This window comes from Neurospora crassa, linkage group I (genome assembly GCF_000182925.2).
Source record: "Neurospora crassa OR74A linkage group I, whole genome shotgun sequence".
Classification (NCBI taxonomy): domain Eukaryota; kingdom Fungi; phylum Ascomycota; class Sordariomycetes; order Sordariales; family Sordariaceae; genus Neurospora; species Neurospora crassa.
Window position 1 is genome coordinate 4,577,680 of NC_026501.1, and position 27,134 is coordinate 4,604,813.

Below are 27,134 nucleotides of genomic sequence, written 5' to 3' on the forward strand. Positions count from 1 at the left end.
AACTCAAAAAGAAACAACGTGTGACCAGTTCAGCTCCGCTTCATCACTTTCTTCACTGAAACAGGAAGCAGCTGACGAAATAAAAACCAACATGTCAAGACATCAACGATTTACCTTGTCGAGACATCAACAAGAACGTCCTCAATCAATCATGGATGTTCACCAATGTGACAAGTTTGGGTCTGCACCAACCAACTCTTCAATCTTCGAATCTTCAAACACATATACAAAAAAAAAGAAAAAAAAAAGAAACAGTGACAGCAGACCCGAGCGAAAGAAACCAACATGTCGAGACTCAAATCAATCTTCAGATCGTCTCGACATCAGCGACGTCCTCAAACTTTCAAACTCAGGATGTCCAAACATGTGGCATGTTCAGGACTGCAAACGACGAACCAAAATCTCAAAGCTCCGTTTAAACCAAAAAAAGAGCAAGCAGTCCGAACGAGAACCCGAATCAACCATGTCTCGACTTACAACTTCAAACCGTGAACAACTTTCTTCAGACTCACATCGTCGGGACATGACGATTCCCCTCTTTGCATGCCTGGTCAAAAGACAAAAACCTACACTTGATGACCGGCAGCAAAGCTTTGCATGGCTTGCTCGACACCAATCACAATTCGTCGACCAGCCGCAAAGCAAATCCTGTGGCATAGATTAACACCTGCGATTCAACAGCTTCGGGTAAGACCCCTCTCTCTCCCATCTTCCTTCTTCCTGCTGTTTGACACATGACTAACAAAGATGACAGGACTCGGTGAAACAAAATCAAATTGAACACACTCATCAAATCAATCACGTCGAGCACTCCCACAAGCAGTTGAGATCGGTACCCTAAAAAAGGGACTCCTCAAAGAAAGGAGAAAAATCAGATGGTCCAAAGCAAACTCAACGATAGATTGCAGTAAGTCCTGGCTTACCTTACCACTTTCTTGATTTGACAGGCGAGCGGCATGGCTAACATTGACGACAGAACCAAAAACAAAAAAAACAAGAACCAAAAACACGTTGAGTTGGACCATCAACGCCAGCGATTCGACAGCTTCGGGTAAGTTGCCGCCCCCTTCTCTTTCCCTATCCTCCTCTCGTGCAGCTCAAATATCAGACAAACTAACAGATGAATGTAACAGGTTTCGATGGAAACAAAACCATATATCGAACCGAACCAAACCACTTACTCAAATCACTCATTCACGTCGAGGATTCCCATTGTTGTCGAGATCGATACCCCCAAAAAAGGGGCTCCCCAAAGAAGGGAAAAGGATGGTCCGAATGATGCAAACTGAACTCAAACAAAAAAAAATATGTTGAGTTGGACCATCCGTTATGGGTGCAAAAATCGCACTCGAGAGCAAAGCCTGACGAAACACCGAAGAAAAAAGTAAGTTCCATTGCATCAACAAACACGTGATCACTGATGATGATGATGATGATGGAAGCAAATGGCTAACGCCTTGTACAGATTCGTGTTGTTTTATGTTGAGTTGGCCTGCCCAGGTTGTAAAATCAGCAACACTCAACAGACTGTTAATGTATGTACCACCTGGTCTCTCCTTCTGTCGCTCTGTTTGGGATTGGTTACTGACTTGGGTATGTCTGCAACAGAAAGCCGAACAATTGCTGCTGCAAATGAACCAAATGAACCAAACCAAACCAAATCCAATTGAAATCAGGAACCAGGTAACGAGTAACGGACTTTCAACTATCCATGGCGGCATCTCGACAAACCTCTTTAACTTCTATCTACTCTTGAGCTTTGTCCAGCCACTCGTCCCTCTAGTATTGGCACTACTAGCACTCGTTCCAGCAACAGCAGCAGCAGCGTCGGTTGAGCCAGCCACATTACCACTCGAACCAATTCCTCTTTCTCTGGCAACGGCTCCCGACAAACCACCGGCACCAACAACAGTCGAAACAGATTCAACCCCGAAATCACCGTTCACCCGTCCGTCTCTATCACCAATCTCTTCTTTTCGACGACGTCGCTTAACCAAAACTCCAAGACGACCGTCGTCATGTTCGAAAGCATCGTCCAGCTCGTCACCCTCGATCTTCTCCCACTCCAACATCGGCGCCTCGTTAATCAACTTTTTCTTCAACCGATCCGACATCCGGTGCGGACTGGGGAGTCTGCACCTGTCCAACCACTCCTTCCCTTCCAAACTCTCGAGGAAGTTGTGGATAGTCCCATGAGACCAGCGACCTATAACCAATCTCGGGTTGTTGTTCGCCGTCGTACTCTCTTCAGACGGTGTCGCCTCATTACCTTGACCACTGGGACTTGGACTTTTTGGAAACATGTTCGGATCTACCGAGCGCCGATGGAGATTATCGCCAATCAATAACCGATATAGATTGTGGCCCATGTTGCACAGCTCATCGTAGGTATCCCGCGAATCAAAACCAAACGGGAGACCTTGCGTGCAACAGGCCCAGGCGATATTGTGGGCCAGCAAGCAGACGGCTTCAATAAACATTCCGGCCGTCTGCGGGTCTTCCTTGACTAGAGCGGGCAGCGGCTTTTCGATCCAGAGCGGACGGGGACGGTGGGGGAAAGATCTGGTTTTCTCAACATCGATCGGCGGTCCCTCCAACCCGGACTGCTGGTGTTGACCAGATAACATGGCTGCCGGAAACGGTGGCTCCTCTAATTGATAAGACGCCTGTGGCCATAAAATTGTCGGTCGCGGGTAGTCTTGGTGTGGAAGTGTGATTTGCGAAGGAAGCCTTATGGCAAGATAATGTGAGGTCAGCATCACCAAATGAGTGATGTTGGCCAGGGATGTGTTGATAACCTCCGGTGAGAGGCCTACAGAAACACACCAAAAGAGTAAGTCAAGCTGATTATCGGAGACATTGGGAGAAAAGGGGCTAAACTCACTGTTTAGAGCATGCAAGTCGATAATCTCGACACCGCCGAGCTCATACCGTTTCGAAGAACCCTTGCGAATCTGCCGAAGTCCAAACAATCTGGCAGCCTCCTCGCACAGAAACGATCTCGTCGACGCCATGGTGTCAGCACAAGCCGCCCATTTGAATCGAATACGGCGGATCGACTCCTGGGTCTCCTCCAGCTGGCGGTTTCGCCTCGCTGCAACTCCAGTCGACATGGCCGATAAATCAGACTTCTTCCGGGCGAGAACATCCTTCTTCTTCTCAACCTCCTTCCTGGTCTGCTCGGTCTGTCTCTTCAAGCGCTCACACTGCGCCATGATCTCGGCGGTTCGAGCATTAGCGGCAGCCACTTCCGACTTGAGTCGGTCCAGGTAAGGCTTCCTGCATGGTCCTTCTGCTTCCTCCTCTACGACGGTGCGCTCTAACTCTTCGTTCTCGATCAGGACTCGTGCGTTCTGCACTCGGAGCGGGTAAAGCCGATTGCGCGCATCAACAGCGCAGAGAAAAGGCACCCTTCCATAATGGGAGCGGTCGCAAAGACTGCAACAAATCATTTTGAACAGGAACAAGAAAGATGGCTTCGTCGAGAAAATCAAAGTGGTGAGTTTGGTTGCGAAGAGGGAAAGGGTTGTCTCGTGGATGTCAGCAACAGAGGGGCTAACTGATTATGCTGGTGGTTATCGATGGAATAGATCTTCAAAGACTCGGCGATGACATGACGATACGGCCGATGCTTGCTGCCCGATGAGATACGCTCAAAGCAATACCGATACCGACGAGCGGCGATGAAACAAGACGACGAATGAATATCGATCAATACCAATCATCCAAAGAGAGAGAAGCGGTGTTGGTGTTAAGAAGGAGGGAGATAAACAAGATCAAAAACAGTGTCCAGCACACACACACGCCCCTGGGCGTCATCCGAGGACCAGTCACCGGGATCATGTTTCACAGCATCAAGTCACAATCCTCGCCGCATCTGGTCAAGTGTCAACGCCCTGCTACCTGCCCCGGATTGGCGCGTAGTACCGACCCACTTCCCGCTCCTGCCTAGCTCGACAGCCGCCCATCGCTCTCGGCCCCTCTTTCCAGAGGCTCCAGCGCCCTCCACTCGCTGTGAGCGAATCCTCCACAGCTGCAACCGCGTCCATTCGGCGGCTCCCGGTCTCACCAAAAGTAGAGGTACCTAACCTCAACGTCCTCTCATCCAAGCGAGGTCACAGAAAGGAAGCGACGAAGACGAGACCTCGACTTCTCTGTCACACCCACACACTTGCACAAAAACTTGCAGTGTAGCACAATCCAATCGGCAACAACGCACTCATCGGGCAGCAGATACTCTCTCGACATCGGCCAAGTCCACAAACAACTAGACTACCAGTCAGTCTCCCAGAAGAGAGAGACACAACAACTAAACATCCAATCAACAGCAAAGTGAAAGCGGCATCACTTGCGACCACTCATAAACAACAACAAAAGGAAAGAGCATAACCTGCCTTTCACTCACGCCTACCAGCGCCTTCCGCCCTTGTCCACACAAACCAACAACATGGCATCTACCCCGCCTCAAATACGGCAAGAACGGCCAGAGTCGCCTGATTCGGATCTAAGCACCGCTTCTCCAGCCGGCAGCGAGCACAACCGCAGCTCTTACTTTGGCGGGGACGACTCTTTTGACCACAACATTCAGTCACCTCAGTCACCTCGGTCGCCTCAATCGCCTCGATCGCCTCAATCGCCTCGATCGCCTCAGTCGCCTCAATCACCTCGATCACCTCGATCACCTCAGTCGCCTCAGTCGCCTCAGTCGCCTCAGCTCCTTTCGCCTCTTCAACCAGTGCGCTCAACGCCCATCGTCCCTATCATGGACAACAACAGCAACACAAGCGGTGGCCCGGACAGCGACGATGACCACCTGGCCAACAGCCCTAGTGACCACGGCAATAACGCAGAGCCGACAGTCACCCAGTTCCAACAGGATCAACAAGACCGCTCCTCCCCTCCCCCCTTCCTCCCTGCCACCGTTTTCCAAGGCAGCAACAAGAATCACAACTCACAGCGCCCCCAGGTCAAGACACCTGAGCCGCGCAACAACACCACCACTCCCACCAATGAACCGATTACCATCACCAACCAGAACAGTAGCAACCAAGGCAACCACAACCACAGCCTTTATCAGACCCTCAACCCAATCAAAACCTCCATCAACCCAACCCCTCGGAGCATTCTCGCCGCGCACACTCTTTCGTCGCCCAGCACTCCAGGCACTCTGCCCAATTTTGACTGGGACGACTTCGTTACGCGCTACACCGAGTCCCTCTCAGCCGCCGATGCCCAAGAGCAAGAACTCCTTGAAGAGTTCCAGCAGCTGGTCCAGTACTTCAACGTGTGGGCCTCATCTTCTTCGGCTCACGACACGGACCGCGCCGTCAAGCGTCTGCAGACGCGCGAGCGGTACGTGCGCCTTTCGGAACAGAATCTGGCGCAGCGGAGAAAGCATTTGACAGAGGTGGTGAGGGCTTTTCAGAGCGCGCTGGCGCTGTTGAGTCAGTCTTCTTGATGGCACAATGAACCATGTCTTTTGGTTGGGACAAGAAACAAAATTGGTGGTTGATCTCTAAGTGGTGGTGGTGAGGAGGAGGAGCGGCAGCAGTATGAGCACATGATTGCTTTCACAGAAAATGAAAGAAAAAAAAGAAGAAAAAAAGAAAAGAAAAAAAGGCGTGGTCCCCGTGGCGGCTTGACCGTGGGTCGGACTCATGCCGTGGTGGAGGGTAGTATGGAAGAGGGGAAGGCGTGATCCCAAAGGCGGCTTTGACCGTGGGTCGGATGCACGCCGTGGGAGGAGAAGTGAGAAGTGGGTTGTGTTCTTGCGTGGGTTTTTTTGGTGGTTTTGTCTAGAATAGCTGTAGATAGCTTGCCCCCCGGGCAGGTTGAGGGCCACGGGCCCGACAGGTATGTTCACTTTTTTGCCTTTCCCCTTCTGTTTACCGCAGCTTTACTAACTCTTCTACATGCCAGGGTCGGGGTCAAGGGGAAACTGGGGTGCATGTATGTATCCTACTTTTCCTTTCTTTTTTCTTTGATCATACAGGACTAACTGTTCTACACTTACAGGAAGAGGAATCGGGGCGGGGGAGGAAGAAGGGTGCAGATAGGGTGCGCATCATATAGGTTGGGGAGAATAGGCTTTTGAGTATTGGTGATGAGAAAAAAGAAACGAGAAAAGCGAGCACAAGTTGCTCGGGAGCATAACGTGCTCGAAACGGGGAAGTGGTCAGGGAGCATAAATTGCTCAGGAGGAGCTTGGAAAGGGTTGACATAGCCACCTGACAAAGTCAGTGAGCTGATAATGGTGAGAGTGGAAGACGAGTCTCATGTGTTGAGGGTTTTTGTATACCAGACAGAAGTCTGTGTGGATCATACAAGCAGGATTGAAAGTGGGAAGAAGCAAGGCCTTCTGTTAGGGTGACAATGGTGGTGGTGGTTGTTAAACCAAGTGCTTTAACAACTTTGGTTTCAAGGAGGTCACGATGCAAATAGGGATAAGCGGTGGATGATGATCAAAAACGTTAACGCATTTCTTGTGTTTCTCACTACTGTTTTAAGTGACTAGTGGCATCCTTGCTCATAGGTGACATGACTTCCCGATATATTGCATCTGTTGTGACCATTTACGACGACGATGTATTCAAGATCGACAAGTGCTAACGTTTTGGACCGACAATTGTCGTATCTAGCCACGGCACAGCCTATAAAGTTCTCGAAATGATTGGAAACCAGTAAATCAATTCTTTTTGATACCCCCGCAACGCCTTGATCCATCCAACCAAAAATAAACGTGAAATCTAACCGTGGTCAACATCGATAGCACACGGGTATCATGAGAAGCAGCGCTTCTCCCACGCCATGTCGTATTCAATAACCAAGAAAATTCTCAACCCCGTCCTCCACTCATCGTTGTCAATCTACCATCCGTCAATACCCCCTTTCTCATGATTCATCCAAGGCATCACCATTCATCTCGCCTCCTGCGCATCTTTCTTTATCGTCCCGTACCCTCCATCCATAGTCGAGCTGGCCCTCGAACCCTGAGAGTTCGAAACCAACGTACTCCCCTCATCCAACACCTCTACTCCCTCTTCCTCGTCCTCCTCCTCCTCTCCCTCCTCTTCGCCACTTTCCTCAGAATCCGTCTGCAAACTCCTCGTTGGCCCCTCCCCCTCCACAATCCACCAACTCGGTATCGCCCCGATGGCCGCCACAAGACTCAAGAACCACCAAGGAGCAATGATGTAATCCCTCCCCGTCACTCCCCACGTAAAGATCGCTCCGGCCATGGCGGGACCAATCGCCCTTCCCAACCCCGAAAAAGTCGTCGCGAATCCGTTCAGCGTTCCCAAAATGCGCAGCGAGGAGGCCGAGTTGGTGAGTAGGATGGTGGTGCAGGGAAAGCCAATAATGACAGCGACGCCCTTGACCAAGATGAGGGTGAGGAAGACGGCGTAGCGCGTGTGCGTGTCTTCGATCAGCGCCGTGTACGGCGTCAACAGGTAGACGATGGGGAACAGGAGGGTGGCGGCGCGGAAACACCTCAAGACCCCGAACCGGGCGCAGAACCAGGGGAACAGGAAGAACTGGACGACGCCGCACGCGATGCCGTACACGGTGTAGATGGTGCCGATTTTGTCCGAACTCAAACCGAAGCCGCCGGAGAATTTGAAGGGGAGGTGCGTGTTGGACGGGGTCCGGTCGTGCGGGGATACGCGCGGGTAGTTGAGGAAGACGGGGAGGACTTGGTCGAAGGTTACCGAATGAAGGGCGAGAAAGGTGTAGGAGGTTAGGTTGATGATGGTTTGCGGGGTGAAAATTTCGCGGAGGGTGGGAGGGTCGGTTTCCACCGAGGCTATGGAGGTGGGGAGGGAGGATGGGGCGAGTAAGGGGGCGGAGGCGCCATCGTCGACAAAAGAGTGTCGTCTATTGTTTCGGTCGTGGTGGTGGTGATAGTGAGGGCCACGGCGTTTAAAGGGGCGAGTGAGTTTCTCCCCCAAAGCGAGACCCCAATCCTGATGGCCGCGTCGGCTTTCAAGCGTTTCACGGAGAAAGAGGAGACCGGTCATGAGGGAAATGAAGAAGATGATGCCGGCGACAATGTTGGGGAGCGCAAATGGGTACTTTTTGAAGAAATCGATGTTGCCGAAGAGAGAAGGGTATTGCTTGGCGGGCTGGGCGAAGAAACCGCCAAAGGCGGGCCCAAACACGCTGCCGATGGACCAGACGAGAGGCATGAGCGAGAAGGCTTTGGGTTGAAGTTCTTTTTCAGGAACCATTTCTGCTACCATCGTTCGGAGGATGCCGACTGAACGCCATATGTTAGTGTTTCCTTGTTTGAGCATACCTCTACCGAGGTCTTTTCTTACCATTTCCATTTCCAGCTCCCATGATGAACCGCACGGTGATGGCCATGGTAAGACTAGTCGAGAGACCCCATAAGATGAAGCAGATCATGGTGCTTGTGATACCGAGGAGAATGATAGGCTTGCGGCCGAACCGGTCGGATGCTCTCCCCCAAGGCACGGCGGCCATGCTTTGCGCAACTGAGAAGATGGATCCTGTGAAGCCGGCCCATTTCGCCACCTCGTTCTTCGGAACCCCGAAATTCTTGATCATCTCGGGGAGGTAAGGGTAGATGGATGTTGCGGCTAAGGGTTCAGCAAATCTGGCAATGGCTGTGGTTGATGATTGTAAGCATAGTGTTCACTCAGATGAGATATGACTACTTGTACAGGGGACTAATGGGCTCTTCAACAGTGTAATATGATTCTAGAGATAATGAGGGTTACTTACCCAGAATGGCCAGCTGTTGCTTTGGCAGTTTGGGGCCATCTTTGTTTTTCGTTACCATGATGGCAATGGTCTACTCTGTATAGCTCGTAATTCTGGATTCGAGGATGCGAAAATGAATCCCAGGATAGTATATTTTGAAGTGGAAACAAATGTAATGCTCAAGCAAACAACTTGAGCAATGAAGAAGAAGCCGCCAGAGTCTACTATCTTATACGGGGTGGCGACTATGACTGGACGAGGTGGCAGGGCAGGATCGGTGTAGAGGTTGTCAGATTTTGAGGCCCTTGAAATGACAGACGAAGGAGGAGGGGCAGAAAGCGGATCAGGAAGAAGAAAATAAACTACAAAAGAAGAAAAAAAAGTTTTGAAAAAATTGAAGAAAGCGCTGCAGCAAGAGAAACTCGAATCCTAGAATAGACCCCGGAAATAAAAAAAAAGTTATCAGCCAAAAAGAGGCGTAGGACGGTGGTGTCGTGAAAAAGGATCGCTGTTCGTCACATGCGGCTTTATGCGGAACTAACGGGAGGTACGGATGGACGATGTTCCATTGCCTATCTTTGCAGTGCTTGGAACGCTAAAACGACCCTTGCCGAGCCATTGAGAAAGCTGCCTGGAGCCCACCGTATTCCATTGTGTCCACCATTCGCTCCTGTAGGAATTGGTTCACTGCAGGTACAAAAGAATCTTTGGCTGGAGATTTCCACTTATCTGTGACTGTCCTGCCCAGCCATGGAACACAACAAATGGCAAAGAATTGCCTGAGCCCCCTTCCAGTTTTATCATCATCCTCAATGGATGGTCTCTTGCTTCTGTCAAGCGTTGTACATCCAATTGATAACGGCGGTGTGCTGTAGGTCGGCTGTGACTCGACCGGTGAGGACTCTTGGAGCATCGATGTCAGTAATGTGTCAGAACTCACCATACTCTGTTGACGTTGTGAGATATTGCATGCATATTACTCGCTCCCTTCTCTGTCTCAGCAGTCACACGCACATATTACATTCGGGGAACCCGTCGGCTTTCCGCCCTCTGTGTTGGTGTGTGTCCGAAGCCGTGGTCGGCCTCGAAGATCACAGGGTTGACGTTCGCCCTCAATTGTCATTGGCTGCCATTGGAACGCCGGCTTACTTACATGCTATACGCAGTACAACCTTCGCCTTTCATCAGTACAGCATCGTGACTCAAATCTGCAGGCACTTACGGAACTCTTGCCCGCCCTTCAACAAGCCCTGTTTGCTGCGTAGGCTATTGACTCCCGCGTCAAGGGCGCCAAAGTCAACATGGCCACCAGACCTCGAGGCTTACAGTTCGATGGCTTTTGATGAATTGATCAGATGATACACTAGACGGACTGTTCAAACCTAGTGGGCGGAAATATCAAATTTTTGGATCGTGTTTTTTCCTGTTTCGTTTTTGACTTCGGTTGCGGATCGGCGTCAGCCAAAACGAACGAAATCCAACTCCTCCTGTCACTGGCCAACGGCAACTTCAACGGTCAATCACTGTGCCAGAGTGTGCTGACGACCGTGAATTCGTACTGTATTTACATCGTGCGGGGAACTGAACTTCAACCCTCAAACCATGAGGGGTCACTGCTCCGATATTGAAGCCTGTTCAGGCAAGATTGATTGTGCCGACCAGCCCTGCAATGACGCCAACCGTAAAGTCCAAGGAACTGTTGCCATTGTCACCGTCGATAATTCATTCATGGAAGAACCTCAATTCGACTCGGGCAATTCTTATGATTGGTAGGCTCACCGTTGTCACACTCGGATATTGCGGCACCTCCCGTGGCTGCAGGCGACTCGGACTTTATTAGCTTGCGAGACCTGCCGATAGGTAGAGAGTCCTAGGGTGTCACTTGTCACTACAGTTAAGTAGATTGTGAGGTTACGTTAGGTGAGGAGGTAACTTGGTGACGACGTCAATTCAGATGGAACTCGCTCAACTTCATTTCTTTTCCATCTCGTCACTGTAAACTCCATCTATATTCATCGTGGCATGGCCAAACCCCATCATCTCCACTCCTCCAAGGACATCCGACAAAGTGTAAGTGAGACATCGCACCCTCTTCTGTTGCTTAGACATTTCTTCGTCCACTTCCCCTCACACCCTCTCACGAGACCAGTTGTCCCGATATGGGCTACTCGTCTCCCACTCTCGGTCCGTGAAACCCTCGGTTTACTTCCTATTGGATATTCACAAGACTCTTCAACCTCCATCGATAACACCCTTTCCTTCAGCTACTGACCCTCAACATGCAGTGTTCATCAGACTAGATATTCAAAACATAGATACAGCTTAAGCAAGCTTCAACATGGGTACCCCCTCGGAGCATACCCCCCTAATCGCCACGGTGGAAGTTGGGGCTGCTCCTCGGCGTCGGTATTCCCACCATGTCGCCCGCCGATTCTTCACCCTTTTACTTTCTTCCATCCTCTTTTGGTTCTTCTTGTTCTTCATCGCCTCCTTCACTTTTCTTCCCCGTCCTTCGTCGTGGCCTGGCTGTGGTCATGGTCGAAGCAAGGTAGACTATAAGCACTTGCGACAGCTACTTCTTGACACTCCTAGTAGCAAAAAGGCCGAGGAGTGGCAGAGATACTACACTGCCGGGCCCCATCTTGCCGGCAAAAACTACTCCCAGGTATGCTAACGTTTCCCTCAAAAGAAAAAGTCCAAAAGCCATGCATTCTCATTCCTTTTGTAGGCACTCTGGACAAAGGAAAAGTGGGAAGAGTTTGGTGTCCAGTCACACATCGTCGACTATGAGGTCTACATCAACTACCCAGTCGACCATCGCTTGGCACTCCTGAATAAGGAGGACAAGAAGAACGACAGCAGCTCGGACAACTGGCAGGTTTCTTTTGAAGCCACTCTCGAAGAGGACATCCTCGACGAGGATCCGAGTACAAGTTTGCCCGACAGAGTCCCCGTCTTCCATGGTTATTCTGCCTCCGGCAACGTCACCGCACCCGTGGTCTACGTCAACTACGGCACGTACCAGGATTTTGAGGACCTGCTCAAGGCCAACGTCAGCCTTGCCGGGAAGATCGCCATTGCTCGTTATGGCCTCATCTTCCGTGGGCTCAAGGTCAAGAGGGCGCAGGAGTTGGGGATGATCGGCGTTATCATCTTCACTGATCCCGGTGAAGATGGTGAAATGACTGAAGAGAACGGCTACGCTCCTTACCCCGAAGGACCGGCTCGTCAACCTAGCAGTGTCCAGCGGGGGAAGTACCCAATTCCTCAGTGTTGCTCCAGGCGACCCGTAAGTCATTGTGTTTTGGCAGTCGTGTATAAAGAGAGCTAACGTTGATAACAGGACAACGCCGGGCTATCCTTCCAAACCCGGGGTCCCTCGGGGGCCGGTTGACGGAGCTATTCCCAGCATACCCTCGATCCCTCTCTCCTACGCCGAAGCTCTTCCTATCCTCAAGGCCCTCAATGGTCATGGTCCCAAGGCTTCGGATTTCAACAAGTGGTGGACTGCTCGGACTGGTCTAGGCCACAAGGGCGTTCACTATAATATTGGACCGACGCCGGATGACGTTGTTGTGAACCTATACAACGAGCAGGAATACGTTACTACTCCTTTGTGGAACGTTATCGGCATCATCAACGGTACCATTCCGGATGAGGTGATTGGTGAGTCATCTTCCCCCTGGACATGCAGGAGATGTACCCTTCGTGAGCTTAATGCTGACTTGTAACATAGTTATCGGCAACCACCGCGATGCCTGGATTGCGGGCGGTGCTGGTGATCCGAATAGCGGCTCTGCAGTTCTCAACGAGGTTATCCGTTCCTTTGGAGAAGCTTTGCGTCTTGGCTGGAAGCCCATGCGTACCATCGTCTTTGCTAGCTGGGATGGTGAAGAATACGGTCTTGTCGGATCCACCGAATGGGTTGAGGAGTATCTTCCCTGGTTGAGTGCCGCCAATGTTGCCTATCTAAACATCGACGTCGGCGTCCGGGGTAAGGTCTTTTCAGCCTCTGCCGCTCCTCTCCTCAACAGCATCATCTACTCCGCCACCGGAGCCGTCGAGTCCCCCGATCATCCGGGCCACTCCATCCTCGAAAAGAATTGGGACAAGAAGATCGATACCATGGGAAGCGGCAGCGATTTCACCGCCTTCCAGGACTTTGCCGGCATCCCTTCCCTGGACGTTGGTTTTGTCGCTGGCGAAGACGACCCGGTTTACCACTACCACAGCAACTACGACAGTTTCTACTGGATGAAGAAGTACGGTGACCCAGGGTTCGTCTATCACCGGACCATGGCCCAGATCTTCGGCCTCCTTATCGCCGAGCTCGCCCATCTTCCTGTGCTCGCTTTCAGCGCCGAGAGCTACGCTACGGCGCTAGACGGCTACGTCACCCAGGTAGAAGACAAGCTGAACGCCGTGCTCCACCCACCCAAGGAGGAGGAGGTCGACATCTCTACCCTCACCGAGCAGGTCATTTCCGAGTTGCGCGGTAACCACTACAACAGCAGCAGCAGCAGCAGCACTGCCATTACATCCAGCACCTCCAAGGCCACCGTCAAGGCCTTTCGGGACTCTTTCAAGCGTCTCCACGACGCAGTCGACAAGTTAACGGAAAAGGCCGCCCGCCTCGACGCCGAAGCAGAGGACCTCAGGAGCCAGGCACGCGAGCACATCCCGTGGTACCACTGGCACCAGAAGATCAAGTTGGGGTATCAGATCCGCAAGGTTAACACCAAGTACAAGTATATCGAGAGGAGCTTTTTGTTCAGCCAAGGGTTGGATGGGAGACCGTGGTTCAAGCATGTGGTGTTTGCGCCGGGGTTGTGGACTGGGTATTCTGGAGGTATGTTTTATTCTTTTTTCTTCTTTTTTTCTCTTTTTATAGTCCCCTTATTTACATGGCATTTTTGAATGATTGATGCTAACTGAATTGTTTCTATAGCGGTGTTCCCTGGGCTCGTTGAAAGCATCGATGCCAGGGATTGGAGTAATGCCGAGAGATGGGTAGATATCATTGAGGCTTGCATCAAAAATGCGGCGAGGAAGTTGTGACTTGATAATTGGAAAAAGTAGGTGAGGTGATGGGTAAGTTCAAAGCAAAGCGCTTTAGGAATTCGGTGTATCTATGGTCTCAAATTGTCGACATTGCCATTGAGCGAACATGGAGCGAGACATGACGTTCGCAAAGATATTTCAAACAAGAACCACGCATCTTGAATGATGGATTATTATATCCTCTCCTCGACTGTTCCAAAATCATGTGGTTGTTTATTTCTTCGCCTTAACATCAAAACTCGGTCCTCAACAATGAGTTATTCCCATGAGCACATTCTCTGTCGTTATATATTCTAGATGCCGAGCCGTCTGGAACCAAAACACCCATAAACCATTTATTCCTCTCTCTACACACACGAACGCACCGTTCCCGCTCTTCTTCTTCCTGGGTTTCCTAGGTACTCTTCTTCGCAAAATCAACAACCGTCAGTCATCCCCTACCTATCCTCGCCCGACCAGCTATTATTCACCCATCGACTTCTAACTAGGTACCTACTCACGGCAACTGATAAATCCCCGCCCGCACCACCCCGGTTGGCCCGTAATGCGTCGGCACAGGTGGCGTCGTCGGAACAGGCGACACCCCCCACGGCTGTTGTTGAAACTGCGTATGATAATTCGTTCCTCCGGTAGTCTGCGGTGATACCGGTGAGTAAGAGTAAACCGATGGTTGTTCTTGAGCCTGGCCTTGTGGTTGTTGATATGCTTGGGACTGCATTTGATGGTGCCGCTGCTGCTGCTGGAGGTACGGTTGCTGTTGGCGTTGGTGTTGCTGACTGGATACCGGGGTGTAAGCCGGCGCTGGGGCTGACGGCTGCTGCTTCTGGTTCTGGCGGTGGTTGTGGTTGGACGGAACAGAGATGGGCGTCGAGTCGATTTCCTGGTGATGATAGGGAAGTTTCTCGTTGGGGGTAGTGACGATGGTTGCGGGGGCAGGAACGGCATGAGGGGAAAAGAGGATGGTATTGCTGTTGTCGCTGTCGCTGTTGCTGTTACTGGAAGGAGAGGATTGGACAGGTTTGCTGTGTAGCCCGGCGGCGCGGTGGCGGTGGAGGAAAACGGAGTGGATGATGAGGGATATGAGGTGGAGGATGCTGTGTTTGGTCTATCTGTTAGCGGGGAGAGTTTGTGACAGGGTGTCGGTATAATCTGTCAGGAATGGGAAAGGAAGAATAACGGAGGGGAAAACGGGAATATCGAGAAGAAGAGAAAAAAAAATGACACGAAACTCACAACTCAATCCCCCCCAACGCAGCAGCAGCAATAACACAAGTTGGCGCTATCAACGTTGCCACGACCGCGGATTCATCATATCCCCCATCCCCATACTTCACATCAACACCACCACTGGCCCTCGCCTTATTTCCCACCGCCCCTTTCAGAGCGGCCAAAATTCCATAGGTGTAAGGGTCATATGAGTCTTCATCGGGGGTAAAATCGTCATAATACGGATCAACAGTGGGAATCGATTCCGAACTAGACGTCCAAAGCGTGAAGAACCAAATGATCTCCGAAGCCAGCAGCGCAAAGGAGGCCAGCCATAGAACCAAAACCAAAATATCGACGGCGAGGACGGCCCAGTAGTTGTAGGCTTTGGGGGTGGAGAAGCGCGTGATGAGATGGTAGGTTGATGATATGAGAGTTATTCCGGCCTGTTGCCCACATTCAGGAGAGAGAAGAGGGGTGGGTTAGTGGTGAGTTTGTTTAAGATTGGAAAAGGAAAGGGAGTTTTGGATGGTGGTGGGTATGGTGATGGATGAATAAGTTGATACTGACGGAGGAGGAAAAACGTACAACTGCTAGGATCAAGACGTCTCCGTCGAAGGCAAAGATGTGTACTCCGAAGGCGGAGAGACCAGCGATGAGAATGGCGATGATGAGTTGGATGATGCGGATGGCGATGAAACCTTTGGGGTAGAGGGGGATGTGCTCCCGTCCGGGAGCACGGTCGGAAGAGTATTTGGAGTATGCCATCGTATCTTAGTTGTGTAGGCTTTCGGGATGACTTGTTGGCCTTGTTGTGTTGGCGATTGCTGACCCGAGACTAAAGAAAAGATTGCACAGAATGTATGATGCTTGCCGATATTTCACGATGAGGACGGAGGTCGGGAGGATGCTCAACGGGCTACACAACTTTTGTCTCGATGCCCCAAAGAAAAGGAAAAAGGGAGAAAAACGCATCCGAAGCCCCTAGACAGAGAAAGACCTGAACCTGGAGGCAAGGTAATCACCCCTTTTCAACCACCGCCCAAGCCTATCCTCCACCTACCTGACTCTACATCACTCAGCTCGTCGATATCTCCTCCTGTTGTATGCAGAAGGCTATTGTACATGTCTTCCGCTCTGGAACATAGGTGGCGCTCCCACAATCAGGCACACCCATGCCAGGACGAGAAAATCAACCAAAGTCTGCCTGACGAAACAAAGTAGTACACCTAGAGGAGGACAGGGAGAGCTCAAGAAAATACATTTGGTGTACTTCAATACCTATACAGACAGCCAGTTGATTTGCCGTCCAAAAAGAGTGTGGATGTGCCAGTCCCGTCACGTCCCGATCAAGCGTTGCAGTGGTATGGCTGAAGATGCAGATCCAGCCTCCACGGATCCCAAGATGTCCAGCTGCGAGGTGGCTTAACCGGCGAACCAATGTGAGCGAGAAAAAAGAAGAAAAGCCTTCGGGTAGCTGGCAAAAGTGATCAGGGGACCAGGGGTACAGATCAGGTTATATATCGCGAAATAATACATTCTTTGTACGCCGAGCTGGTCGATGAGCGAGTAAGTGATCTGTCGAGTAGAGTTGTTCTGTATATCTGAAGATACTTCGTGTCATCCTTGTCTGTTAACTTTCTCGTTCGCTACCAGTTTCAGCTCGGGAGCATACCTCTGCACAGCATACCTAATTACCTTCCACCTCCCGTACCTACTCCGGGTACAATACTCACTTGAGTGACTCGTCTCTGTAGGTCTCGTGTAACAGTGGCTGTGGAAGCGAAACTCCCGTTATGCGCTTCACCAAACCGCCCGCGACCCACAACTATGTATGTTTAAAGGCCGATTTCAGCCTTTAGCATCCGCCCGCTATTTGTACATGATGGGAGACCCTTTAAGTTCCTAAGCGACATAAGAGACGCGCAGACGACGTCCTGGTCCTAACCACGAGCATGAGCCTGAGATCAGCCCCCTTCTCTTCTCGTCCACTGCTCCCAGATTTCTGTTTTGCCAATCACGACTCAGTTCGTCGAGTCGCTCCTTGTCCAGACTGGCGGTCGAAGGATATATAATAGGGAGCGAGAGGCAGGGACGGCCGAGAAGTTGCCAGCAGCAACTGGTGAACAGATTCCTGACTTCCCACCATTCCAGGCCATCGCAACGCCCACATCAAAAGAGCCCAACCAAGCCCAAATAATCCTCCGCCACCCTCCACCTACTCGACAATCTACTCAAACACCTCCCCACGTCTTCTGCCGCCTGCAACACTCCCACATTCCCTCCTGTACTTCCTCCTTCACCAAAGGACCCGTTCTCCCCTAAGCCAATTCCACCATCATCACCCCCCTCCTTCCATAACCACCTCAACGTCGCCATCCCGTTATACATCCCGTCTAGACAGAGCGGACTAAACTTCGCCAAACCCTGCGGCAACATGACCGCATCCAACAACTCCATGCACAGCTCGCGGATGACACCACTCGAAAGCGAGCGCAGGCCTGCTACGGCCCGCACCTGTAAGGCCTGTTGGTTAGCGGTTTTTGGTTGGAAGTTGTCGAAGCCCTGGGCACCGGTCCCGCAAAGAAGGTTCTCGGGACAGCAGTGGACGTCGTAGAGGAGGAACAGGGCGGAGTGGGTTAAACTTAAAGGCGGCAGGGAGAGGGGGTCTAAAGGTTGGGGTTGGGGAGACAAGGAAGAAGAGAAATCGAAAGGAGAGGGGGGGTGGTGGTATGGGGGGTTGAGTGGGATGGAGCTGGGGGTTAGGAAGTGCCAGTTCGGCGGGGGTGGGGAGGTTGATGATGAGGCTGATGAAGTTGATTCTGTAGGATTTTGGTTGCGTAATACGGCGAAGCTGGGGAGGAGTTCTTGTTGGATGAGGGTGCTGAAGGAGGTGAGGGTGTTGATGAGGTCGTCAACTTCGTTGATGTCGAAAGGATCAATGTCGCCTCCCAGTTGATGGTTGCGTAGGGTGGTCCGGACGTGGGTTATGGTTCTGCTGACGAGCATGGATGATTGTACTAGACGGGCGAAACGGCCTTGTGGCTGCTCGAGAGAGGTGGTGATTCCTGCGCTGAGGGCACGGCCTGGATCTCCGCTGTCCTGTGACGGGAGGAGTTAGTTAGGTATTGGACTAGAAAAGAAAAAAGGACGAAAACTTACCCAAGCATCATCATCCGTAGGCAAAAGATAGTGCCTTTCTGGCTCCGGCATCACAAACCGCTTCTTGTTTCCCAAGCAGATCACCCTATCCAGGATGTAAATAGCCCACCAGGCCCTTCTCCTTTCCTCAGACTCGGTCCAAGTCGTCTAGTCCTAGATCAGAGGGCAGGTGTTATTCCGCCCAGCAAAAAGTCAGCACACGATCTCATCCCATTGTGTAGGTTTTTAAAAAGAGGAAAAAAAAGAAAAAGGACTAACCACAGCCCCCAAAACCGCCCAACTATCCTTGAACCCCGGCAACCCACACATCTCCGCATACCTCGCACACGCCGCCACACTCATCCACGCCGCCGGATATATGCCCTGCCCGTACTCATACAACGCAACCAACACCATCCCCTGCAAACACAACAAACTCACACACCCTCCGCTCTCCAACAAGGCCAGCAACCTTTTGGCTGCCATATACACCGGGTTATCCGCACTGTCCATGCCCTCGACCGGCAGCGTGACGATGAGCTTCATGCCCAAAAACAACATGGCCAAGTCCGGCCCGGCTTCCCCTAGGGTATGCCCCAGCGTCATGCGCTTCTTGGAGATGAAGGGGAACCACCGGTGCACCGTGTCGAAGTACTCGGCGGCGCAGTCTTGGACCGTTTTGCCGCTGCTGAGGATGTCGTAGACGTCGCGCGGGACGGCGACGGATGGAGCCGGGACGGAGAGTTGGGCCCATTTGAAAATGTCCACGTCGAGGAGGAGGGCGGAGGGGAAGCGGCTGGCGGCGGGGAGCCAAAGGGGGCCGCGGGAGTTGATGACTGGTGCTGGATGGGTGGTGGCGGCATTGTCACGGCTGTTTGTGGTGATGGTGGTCTCTGGTGTGAACAGGTTATTGGTGCTGGGGGATGATGAGCTCGTGCTGGTGGTTGTTTCCTTGCAGCCAGCTAAGGCGAGCCGATTTTCGAGCTCGGCGAGACGGGCTTGTAGTGCGGCTACATCAGTTGCGGTGGGTACGGATGATGAGTCGCTGTAGTCGCATTGACGGTTCATCCTGGCACAAAGGCCACATGATGGGACCGATTTGTCGCATTTCCTCCTTTGAATGAAGTCAGTAAGTGTATTGTGGCTATGTGAGTGGTCTGATGTAGGGAATAAGCTTCAAACTTGAGAGGTGATGGATGGTAGGTATGGATGGCGATGTTTTCTAAATCAGGCTCGTATGATGGTGGATGAGGGCAAGTGTCATTCATACTTTTGTTTACGACAATTGATGCATGCTTGGCTGGCTTTGGGCACTTGTAAGCTCACCGGGCCGTCTTCGCGCGGCTGTAAACTCAAAACCATTATGGACTTGAGCAAGTCCTTGGAATACAATAAGAAAGCCGTAATCAGTAACTGTAAAAGTGAATGTATGAGATTTGCACCTTGAAGCAAGTTGTTGACATGGAAGACAAGCCTCTCATAAAGGACTGCTAAAGCATGTCTTGCTTCAGTTGTGTATGAGATGTCTACTGGCGAGTCAGTAGTGTAATAACATGCTGACTAAGAACTCTACGCAACGGTTCCAGTCAGCCCTATCGTCGATGACGACAATCAGTGCTGCCTCTGTTAGTTGATTATCCCAATGAAGCCAGTGCTATTCGCTTGGGGAGCGGGTACAAGGTAATAAAATTTAGGCATCGACTCAGGAGTCCAAAGCCTGTACGAGATACGAGAACAAGCGGTGAAGTACTAGACCCTCACACGCCTCGTTTCAATCGAGGGACAAGATACTGATAGTATGTAGTTAACAGGCCGGTCATCTACTTTAAACGAGAACACCTCTACGGACAGCAGTAGTGTAGTATAGTAAGTAATGCCCCGAGGTATCTCCACTATGGTACTTTCTACATGAGGGCAAAGAACATTTTCCCTCTAGACTGATGATGTTCATTAATACACATACACTTTTGTTAGAACCCAATGACCATGAGCGGCGTCAGTCTCACTCGTGCCAGTTTTGGAGGCATCATGTTAGAGCTATAGTGCAAACCCGCGACGATGTCGTAACCGTTACTGAACCAAGTGTTTTGTAAAATCTTGAGTTCTCGTCGGGACAAACATCTGTCTAAGCAATCAGTCAGCGCAATTCTTTCTGGAGTCCAAACATGAATAGTGGCAATGACTGATGCTTGAGTTTCAGAGAGAAGATTATAACTCGACATATTCCAGCTATCAAGACACTGCAGACCTTTTAAGGGACCGCAGCATCTCTGCCCGGACTTCCGACTAAGGATGACGATACGATATGGTTTTTCATCATGTAGACAGCATGCTGATGGGGGTAACTATGACAGAGGAGGAACTTACAATATCATCGACCAAGTCTCACGTGTGAGCGCGCAGGGGCACCTGACTGCCCTGGTGGCCTGTCGTAGACTGCGTTGGGTGAGTTACCCCGCCAGCGCATGCTATATCAAGACAGTGCTGAAGCCATTTCTTCAATCATCATACGAAATCCGACGTCTCTGCATCGATCTTTCGTCGGAATGCTGGCCAAGTTCTTCCTCTCCGTAGTCCAAAGAAGCAAGTCCCTTGTCGACAACGTCCCACGTGCGCTTGCGCAAATCGATCTGCTCACCTCCATCAGGTCTGTTGTGGTTATTTTTCTTGCCTCCGCGACGCTTGTTCTTGTTCCTGTTGTTACTTTCCTTCTTCTTCTTCTGCTGCTGTTGATGCTGTGAAGATCCCACCCCCGCTTCCTTTGGAGATGAATCGACCTCGCCCTCAGAGAGATGCTCCCCTATGGCACCCTCAATAACAACGACGCCGTCCGCCGCGGGATCCATGACCTTCTTGATCTTGGCAGACTCCCTCACACGACGCATGGCTTCGAGTTCCGAGTGCCGGAAGATGGCAATTTGCTCATCTGTCAGAGTTCGCTTGACGCCGTCGGGGTAATAACCCAGGCCGTCATCATCCTCATCGTAGTAATCTTCTTCGTATTCTTCATGGTAACGCTCCTCTTCGGCACGGCCCCCTTCCAATTCATCGGCTGTGGCGCTGGCAGAAGCGACAACCGAGTCCTTTGGACGAAGGAAATGGGACTCAAAGTGGCCTGTGGACAGGTTGGAGAAGTGGGCTTCATGGAAAGCAAACATATCAGCCTGCGAGATAGATGATGTAACGTGTCAATGTCTGACCATCGCCGACCACAGGAATCATGGAACAAAAGGAAACATACCTCGCTGATTTGGGGCACCTTGAAGGGCAAAAGCGCTGCCATTATTACAGGCGCAGGCCAAACGGCCTGTTTAGCTGCTTTGCCTTGGTGCTTGTTCGGTGGGAATTAGAGCGAACGACGGGGGGGGGGACGGGGAATGGAGAATGGGAAATCAATTGGAAGCTCAAGCCAAGAAATGCTGGAGCTCTAAACTTGCCGGCCGGCAATTGCAGAAACGCTGTCACGTCTCCACGTGCACCTTCAGAATGACCAGACCGGCAGGCTGTCAGCCACGTCGGTATCAGCCACGCCGGCACCACCGCCACAACGGATGCCATCGCAGTCTTTGTGTTCACTTGGATGTCGACTGCAACTGAAACTGAGCATCGTTTCAGAAAAGCAAGAGTTTGACATGATCCGATCCTGTCGCTTTGACAAGCTCATGTCCGAATTTTTGTTTTTCTTTTCATTATTTTTAATTTCCTTTTTGTTGCCTTTTATTATCCTCTATCTATACGCAGCAGGATGTGCGCTGCGTGTGCTCGTCAAGCACGAGTATCGTAGACCAAGCCAATCCCACACTGGCAAACTCAAGTGACGCCGCGCTATTCTAGCTAAATAAGACGGTAATATTATAACACACAAGATGCATCCAAGTCCTGAGTCGCTTAGAACTTGTATACCTGATCGGGAGAGTAGCCGAGCTCCTTGAGGATACCGGTCAGCTCGCCCTGGTCCCTGGGGCTCTTCTTGTTGCCGGAGATGGAGTTCATCATGCCGGGTGGGCCGCAGACGAAGATCTTGATATCCTCGTTCTTGGGCTCAGGAAGGACGGTCTTGAGGAGGTCCTTGTTGATGTAGCCCTTGTTACCGGCCCACTCCTTGGGAGGGTTGTCGAGGACGTAGAAAGCGCGGAAGCGCTGGGGGTAGTGGTTCTCGATGGTGGCGAGCTCGTGCTTGAGGAGAACGTCCTCCTCGCTAACGTTGCCGAAGACGAGAGTAACCTTGGTCTTGTCATCGGGGTTGTTGAAGATGGCGCGGATGAGCTGGTACATGGGAGTGATACCGGTGCCGCCAGCAACGAGGGCGATGTGCTTGTGCTTGTTAGCCTCCCAGGGGTACTTGGGAAGAGGGCCCTTGATGTCGAGGCGCTGGCCGGGAGCCATGTCATGGAGGTAGGTGCTCATGGGACCACCCTCGTACTTCTTGACCAGGAGGTCAATGTAGCCCTGGGCACCTGTTGCTCGGACGTTAGTCAACGTACTATCGTGGGAAACCAATGAGTCAATACGAAAATACTTACTCTCGTCGCTGATGGGAGTGTAAGGCCTGAGGACAGCCTTCTCAGCATCGATAGGCTTGAACTTGGTGAGGATGGCGCTGGCAACATGGAGGCCAGACACCATGTCGTCCTCAGGGAGTCTGAAGCGCAGGCGCTTGGTGTTGTGGTTGACCAGCTCAACCTCCTCGAGCTTGAGGCTGAGCCATCCCTGGTCGCCGCCGACGAAGGCCTTCTTGATCTCGCCGGGGGTGATCTTCTCGGTCACCTGCTTAACGCTGGCCTCAGCCTTCTTGGCGGCACCAGCGCCGGAGAAAAAGTAGGCGCCGGCGCCGGCAAGACCAACAGCGGCAGCACCGAGGAGGATGGTGCTGCTGCTGCCACCCTTGGAAGGCTCGGTCGCATAGGAGCGGCGGGTCTGGAAAGACTGTGAAAGGAAAGGAGTTAGTTCGATGACTTCTAGAACGGCTGCTGGTTGTGCTTAGAGTCAATGTGTCAAGTGATGCGCGAAGCTGTCGCGCATGGTGCGCTGCGCGTGCGTCTGCCCCAATTCTGCTCAAGGCGCATTCATGATGCCGTATATGCGTCCGACGACCACCAGAACTGCCCGTGGCGGCAGGATTGTGTACCTCGACGCAGCAACATTTCTCAGAGCAACAGTAAATCCGAACGAAGGAATGGGGTGGCTTACCCTCTTGATGGGGGCGGCAGCCCGGAAGGCGGATCTGGTGCTAGCAACGAACAGACTCATTTTGACATGCAGTGTCTGGAAAGCAAGAATGGAATTGGATGAAGGAGGGGAAGATCGGACGAGGTTCAGGTACGCCCAGTGCAGTCAGTGCAATGCATAGAGGCACTGACTCCTCCCTCCTTTGGGGTCCCCGTACCTTTTTCAATCGCGGGTTCGGAAGCGTGGGGAGCTTGATTCGGGTGGGTGGGGCTTACGTCATGCAGCGATCTCCAGGCGTGATCGAAAGTCTCATGTTGAAAGCCGTCATCGGATTCTTTCCCGCCGGCGAGAGAAACGGGTTTGTCAGCTTCAACCAACTCCGCAACCGTTACTATTCTGAATCCGCATCTTGACACTTTGTGTACTCATATCCAGGGTGGGTTTCTCAGTATACTGCGTACTTACCACCCAGGCTGCCAACAAAAGGATGCGGAGATATCGGTGCAGTTCGGGTGGGCTCGATTAACATGCTACTACTAGTAAGGTCCTAGTCTTTATGCAGTGTACTGATTCTTGATTTGACGCCTGCTCCTAGCACCTTGGCTCACTCATCAATTTCAGAGTCCAAAGGCAGTGGCTAGGGAATATGACGAATGACTTTTGAGCGTTGTGCATTACGTATAGCTTCCGTAGCACCGTATTAATTCCTTTTGTTCGACCAGACCACGCTGTCAGTCTCTGCAATCTGTACACAGAACAACTGCTTGGACAATAAGTGATATCCCGGCTTACTTTAGCTCCTCGTACTCCTGCCTCTCCCCTTCTAGCTCCTCCTCAGCCCTTGATTATCTCGATTGCGCTGCTACCCAATTCAGATGGTGACGGAAAATAACAGGAAGAAGAAGAATGCAAACTCCCAACGAAAGCGCAAAGAGAGCGAGAACAGGAATGATGGATGAGTATGCAAGAAAGTGGACGTCATTAAGTCGCAATGTTCCGTTCTACATCGCTCCCTGATAAAGTATGCTCATGTCAGTAGCCTGAGTCTCCCTATCGTCCATTACATGGGGATTATTCGATCATTATCACCGCTCCCTCTCCAGCCTTATACTCCCTTCGCTTTAAATGACTGAGCCCGCTTTCAGCCTCAGTTTTCAGCAGGACATTGCGTCGTGTCGCATATAGCAATCATCATCACCACCACCCCTGCACATTCCACCTTCATCACCTGTCCGCTTCCGCTGCCGCTTCCCCTGTCTTTTGTGGCTTGAGATCCATCGCGACCTCCGGCTCAGCCTCTTCGCTGATACTCTGGTTTTCTATTGCAGCTTCTTTCGCTGTCTTTTCCAGCCTCGCGCCAAGCAAGGTCTGCAACGTCCCTTGCTCACTACCCCTCCTCTCGTTTCTGCCGACAGTGTCCTGACTGCCGCGGCGCATCAAACCGGCATCATGAAATAAGTTCGTGGGCGTGTTCGCTTGACTGCCACCCCGTTGTCCATGATAGTGGACGACCTGCGGTGGAGCTTGGCCAGCCTGTGTTCCCAAAAGGTGTTGCGGATAGGGATCGAGGTCCTTGCTTGACGTTGAGAAGGTTGATACGACCGGCTGATGGTACTTGTAATCGGACCCAGAGTGGCTGTGTCCATACCCATTGGTATTGGAGCTTGAGATTGGTGTCGAGTGGGTATTGTTGCTGTTGCTGCTGTTATTATTATTGTTGTTGTTGCTGCTGTTGTTATTGTTGTTGCCATTCACACCAGACCCGCCACCACTGTTGGAGCTTAGGCTTTGTGTGGGAGTGTGGCCAAAAGATCCGCCAGAGGTAGCAGCAGTGTGTTCCGCCTGAGTCGGTGTTCCAGCTTCCACCGGGCTAACAGGGCTTTCGCTAAGCTGGCCGGTGAGGCTGTTCATACCTCCTTCGATATCGCGTAGCAGCCGCACATATTCCTCTGGTACAAGTCCGCTCTCTTGCGTTTTCGGGTCTTCCGCAACCAACCAGCCCTGTCCGTGTCGATACGACACCCAGATGATTTGACCCTCAACCAAAGGCAACTCGTTCTCGTCTTCCCGCTGGAAGTCGTACAGCGCCACGGCCTTACCGTGCATCTCCTCATCGGGAGAGGTAATTGTAAACTGGTAATCACGCGAATAACGCGATTCGTCCGTCTCGTGATAGCCACCAGGGCTGGAGTCGTCCAAGTCGGATGGGTAATCGTCTTCGTACTGGCGTGGCTGTTGGTCGGCAACTTGGTATGCGCTGTGGCGTGCCTGATCGGCCGGATACGTCACGTACTCGCCGCCCGGCCCGTTAGCCTCGCCTCCCTGGTTCACGTAGTAGCGCTCGCTGCCATCCCCACTGGTGCCAACGTAGTAACCCCTCTCCCGGTCGTAGTTGCTCGGGTTCATGACCGAACCACCGCCGCTCCTTCCCGCACCATAGCCACTGCCGCCACTGCCGCCAGCTGACTTGTTCTTCTTGTGTCGCGAACTGACCACAGGGCTCTGAAGATCTTCATCCTCGCTCCACGGAGGACCATCGGCGAACTGCATCGCGGGGAGATCGTTCGCCCGTCCCCAGCCGTCGCTGCTCCATGAGTTCTCCCAGCTGTGGCGATCCCAAGATGTCGGAGGGTCAGATAGGCGCCGTTGCTCGCTGGCTGGGGTAGTCATGCCTGAGGGTGGCCGCGAAGGTTCCGGTGGGGGTCCATAGTGCATAGGATGACCCACGGGGTAGGCGAAGTCTCGCACCAGCGTGTACGGCAGACTGGATGGATAGATGGGGAACAGTTGAGAGGGCGGCCGGGAGCGTGAGGGAATCGAGCTCACAGTCGAGTACTGCGACAGGCGGTTCTTGGACGCGTGCGACATTGGCCGCGGTAGCGCGCTCCTGCGAGCGGGCGGCGAGGTCATGAGCGGAGGAAGTGGGGGATGAGCGGCTGAGGTCGAGGCCGAGGTGTCGATGGCGGGCGGAGAGGTCGCTGGAGACGAGGCTGGCGATATGATCGCCGTCATGGTCGAGGCAAAGGAAAAAAGATAGGGGGTTAGCAAAGCCTATAGCCTAGCAGTGCCTGGCGTGCCTGGAATGCGCCGCCCGGACAATCAATTGTTGTTGTGGATCCTTTCCAGGGCGCCGGACCGTCGCTGCCGTGGGAACCAGGGTGTTTTTTTGGCCAGGGTTCAAGTCTGGTTAGAAGACCGAGTACCTCTAGGCAGCGAAGGGAAGGGCTGACCAGCCTGTGGTGGACGGGCGGAAATGCTTTGCCTTGTGCTGTCGAGGCGGGGAATACGTGTGGTTTTTGAGGTCCGTCCGTGTATCGTAGATTCGTAGGGCTAGGGAGACGGTAAACTTATAGCGCCCAATTGTGTAGATGAGGCATGTAGCTGTGTGGACCACGGACATCGATTTGCAAATGTTTGATGCTTGCAAAGCGGCCACAACTACCAACGGCTTGTTCAACGGTTCGCTTGTCCGTCGTCTGAAGTCTCGGAAATGTAAGGGCTCTGGATTCTGAGTGTTTCGGTTTTAGGCCGAATTCGTTAAGGGATCCCGTGTGAGGGACGCAATGTAGAAAAGATAGTGGTGAAAGTGTGCGAAGGGGCACACTGGGGTAGCAAGGTGGGCAATTGTCAGCTTAAAGAGCTTGTATAGACATGGAGAGGCCTTGTGTGGTCGGCAAGCTGAGATGAGCGATTGCGAGCTGTCAATATAGACAGGGTATGGTGGGAACGGAGGGGGATTCGAAGAAAAGAGGAGAAGAAAAAGAGGCAGAATCTCAGGCAGGAACAGGTAGGTAGATTTGGGGGGGGGGGTGCCGCATCAAGTTACTACCTCT

The 27,134-nt window shown here is 52.1% G+C and overlaps 9 protein-coding genes across 10 annotated transcripts; 2 read left to right on the forward strand and 7 right to left on the reverse strand.

Moving 5' to 3' along the window:
• Positions 1-1,491: 1,491 nt before the first annotated feature.
• NCU03105 (hypothetical protein) lies at positions 1,492-3,793 on the reverse strand. The gene is made up of 2 exons (XM_959871.2): positions 2,885-3,793; positions 1,492-2,812 (listed from the first exon to the last, which is right to left on the reverse strand). Exons 1-2 carry the CDS (start codon positions 3,450-3,452, stop codon positions 1,743-1,745), a joined length of 1,638 nt encoding a protein of 545 aa, XP_964964.1. The 5' UTR covers positions 3,453-3,793; the 3' UTR covers positions 1,492-1,742.
• Positions 3,794-4,222: 429 nt separating this feature from the next.
• Positions 4,223-6,115, forward strand: NCU03106 (hypothetical protein). The gene is made up of 2 exons (XM_959872.2): positions 4,223-5,949; positions 6,016-6,115. Exon 1 carries the CDS (start codon positions 4,448-4,450, stop codon positions 5,456-5,458), a length of 1,011 nt encoding a protein of 336 aa, XP_964965.1. The 5' UTR covers positions 4,223-4,447; the 3' UTR covers positions 5,459-5,949; positions 6,016-6,115.
• Positions 6,116-6,564: 449 nt separating this feature from the next.
• On the reverse strand, positions 6,565-9,202 carry NCU03107 (MFS transporter). The gene is made up of 3 exons (XM_959873.2): positions 8,746-9,202; positions 8,319-8,627; positions 6,565-8,257 (listed from the first exon to the last, which is right to left on the reverse strand). The coding sequence occupies exons 1-3, from the start codon at positions 8,801-8,803 to the stop codon at positions 6,918-6,920; spliced, it is 1,707 nt and encodes a 568-aa protein (XP_964966.1). The 5' UTR covers positions 8,804-9,202; the 3' UTR covers positions 6,565-6,917.
• A 1,675-nt stretch (positions 9,203-10,877) lies between these two features.
• On the forward strand, positions 10,878-13,965 carry NCU03108 (glutamate carboxypeptidase). Its single transcript, XM_959874.3, has 5 exons — positions 10,878-11,389; positions 11,453-11,979; positions 12,068-12,390; positions 12,461-13,573; positions 13,673-13,965. The coding sequence occupies exons 1-5, from the start codon at positions 11,063-11,065 to the stop codon at positions 13,780-13,782; spliced, it is 2,400 nt and encodes a 799-aa protein (XP_964967.3). The 5' UTR covers positions 10,878-11,062; the 3' UTR covers positions 13,783-13,965.
• Positions 13,966-14,281: 316 nt separating this feature from the next.
• NCU03109 (hypothetical protein) lies at positions 14,282-15,762 on the reverse strand (the record flags this gene model as incomplete). Its single annotated transcript, XM_959875.2, has 3 exons — positions 15,580-15,762; positions 15,019-15,437; positions 14,282-14,879 (listed from the first exon to the last, which is right to left on the reverse strand). Exons 1-3 carry the CDS (start codon positions 15,757-15,759, stop codon positions 14,282-14,284), a joined length of 1,197 nt encoding a protein of 398 aa, XP_964968.1. The 5' UTR covers positions 15,760-15,762.
• Positions 15,763-15,897: 135 nt separating this feature from the next.
• On the reverse strand, positions 15,898-19,648 carry NCU03110. 2 transcript variants are annotated; one of them, XM_011394778.1, is made up of 5 exons: positions 19,403-19,648; positions 18,412-19,246; positions 18,154-18,300; positions 16,667-18,093; positions 16,005-16,604 (listed from the first exon to the last, which is right to left on the reverse strand). In XM_011394778.1, the coding sequence occupies exons 1-4, from the start codon at positions 19,492-19,494 to the stop codon at positions 17,164-17,166; spliced, it is 2,004 nt and encodes a 667-aa protein (XP_011393080.1). In that variant the 5' UTR covers positions 19,495-19,648; the 3' UTR covers positions 16,005-16,604; positions 16,667-17,163. The 2 variants fall into 2 exon arrangements, with proteins under 2 accessions (XP_011393081.1, XP_011393080.1); XM_011394779.1 differs by having other exon boundaries at positions 15,898-18,093.
• Positions 19,649-19,915: 267 nt separating this feature from the next.
• Positions 19,916-21,496, reverse strand: NCU03111 (hypothetical protein). Its single transcript, XM_959877.3, has 3 exons — positions 21,374-21,496; positions 20,500-21,296; positions 19,916-20,257 (listed from the first exon to the last, which is right to left on the reverse strand). The coding sequence occupies exons 1-2, from the start codon at positions 21,413-21,415 to the stop codon at positions 20,631-20,633; spliced, it is 708 nt and encodes a 235-aa protein (XP_964970.3). The 5' UTR covers positions 21,416-21,496; the 3' UTR covers positions 19,916-20,257; positions 20,500-20,630.
• Positions 21,497-21,588: 92 nt separating this feature from the next.
• On the reverse strand, positions 21,589-23,719 carry NCU03112 (NADH-cytochrome b5 reductase 2). The gene is made up of 3 exons (XM_959878.2): positions 23,323-23,719; positions 22,656-23,058; positions 21,589-22,589 (listed from the first exon to the last, which is right to left on the reverse strand). Exons 1-3 carry the CDS (start codon positions 23,380-23,382, stop codon positions 22,021-22,023), a joined length of 1,032 nt encoding a protein of 343 aa, XP_964971.1. The 5' UTR covers positions 23,383-23,719; the 3' UTR covers positions 21,589-22,020.
• Positions 23,720-23,729: 10 nt separating this feature from the next.
• NCU03113 (SH3 domain-containing protein) lies at positions 23,730-27,103 on the reverse strand. Its single transcript, XM_959879.3, has one exon. The coding sequence runs from the start codon at positions 26,311-26,313 to the stop codon at positions 24,526-24,528; it is 1,788 nt and encodes a 595-aa protein (XP_964972.1). The 5' UTR covers positions 26,314-27,103; the 3' UTR covers positions 23,730-24,525.
• Between the last annotated feature and the right edge of the window lie 31 nt (positions 27,104-27,134).

Excerpts from the sequence above, each read along its gene's own strand:
- NCU03113 (XM_959879.3), bottom strand. The coding sequence starts at position 26,313 with ATGACGGCGATCATATCGCCAGCCTCGTCTCCAGCGACCTCTCCGCCC.
- NCU03106 (XM_959872.2), top strand. The coding sequence starts at position 4,448 with ATGGCATCTACCCCGCCTCAAATACGGCAAGAACGGCCAGAGTCGCCT.
- NCU03108 (XM_959874.3), top strand. The coding sequence starts at position 11,063 with ATGGGTACCCCCTCGGAGCATACCCCCCTAATCGCCACGGTGGAAGTT. Across the intron at positions 11,390-11,452 it reads CCGGCAAAAACTACTCCCAG|GCACTCTGGACAAAGGAAAA; the intron begins GTATGCTAACGT and ends TTCCTTTTGTAG. Across the intron at positions 13,574-13,672 it reads GTGGACTGGGTATTCTGGAG|CGGTGTTCCCTGGGCTCGTT; the intron begins GTATGTTTTATT and ends TTGTTTCTATAG.
- NCU03107 (XM_959873.2), bottom strand. The coding sequence starts at position 8,803 with ATGGTAACGAAAAACAAAGATGGCCCCAAACTGCCAAAGCAACAGCTG. Across the intron at positions 8,628-8,745 it reads GCAACAGCTGGCCATTCTGG|CCATTGCCAGATTTGCTGAA; the intron begins GTAAGTAACCCT and ends CATCAACCACAG. Across the intron at positions 8,258-8,318 it reads GGGAGCTGGAAATGGAAATG|TCGGCATCCTCCGAACGATG; the intron begins GTAAGAAAAGAC and ends TATGGCGTTCAG.
- NCU03110 (XM_011394779.1), bottom strand. The coding sequence starts at position 19,494 with ATGGTTTTGAGTTTACAGCCGCGCGAAGACGGCCCGGTGAGCTTACAA. Across the intron at positions 19,247-19,402 it reads ATCAATTGTCGTAAACAAAA|GAGGAAATGCGACAAATCGG; the intron begins GTATGAATGACA and ends CTTCATTCAAAG. Across the intron at positions 18,094-18,153 it reads CTACGGATGATGATGCTTGG|GACAGCGGAGATCCAGGCCG; the intron begins GTAAGTTTTCGT and ends CTCCCGTCACAG.
- NCU03105 (XM_959871.2), bottom strand. The coding sequence starts at position 3,452 with ATGATTTGTTGCAGTCTTTGCGACCGCTCCCATTATGGAAGGGTGCCT. Across the intron at positions 2,813-2,884 it reads CGACTTGCATGCTCTAAACA|GCCTCTCACCGGAGGTTATC; the intron begins GTGAGTTTAGCC and ends GTGTTTCTGTAG.
- NCU03112 (XM_959878.2), bottom strand. The coding sequence starts at position 23,382 with ATGAGTCTGTTCGTTGCTAGCACCAGATCCGCCTTCCGGGCTGCCGCC. Across the intron at positions 23,059-23,322 it reads CTGCCGCCCCCATCAAGAGG|TCTTTCCAGACCCGCCGCTC; the intron begins GTAAGCCACCCC and ends TTCCTTTCACAG. Across the intron at positions 22,590-22,655 it reads CACTCCCATCAGCGACGAGA|GTGCCCAGGGCTACATTGAC; the intron begins GTAAGTATTTTC and ends TCCGAGCAACAG.
- NCU03111 (XM_959877.3), bottom strand. The coding sequence starts at position 21,415 with ATGGCAGCGCTTTTGCCCTTCAAGGTGCCCCAAATCAGCGAG. Across the intron at positions 21,297-21,373 it reads AGGTGCCCCAAATCAGCGAG|GCTGATATGTTTGCTTTCCA; the intron begins GTATGTTTCCTT and ends TCTATCTCGCAG.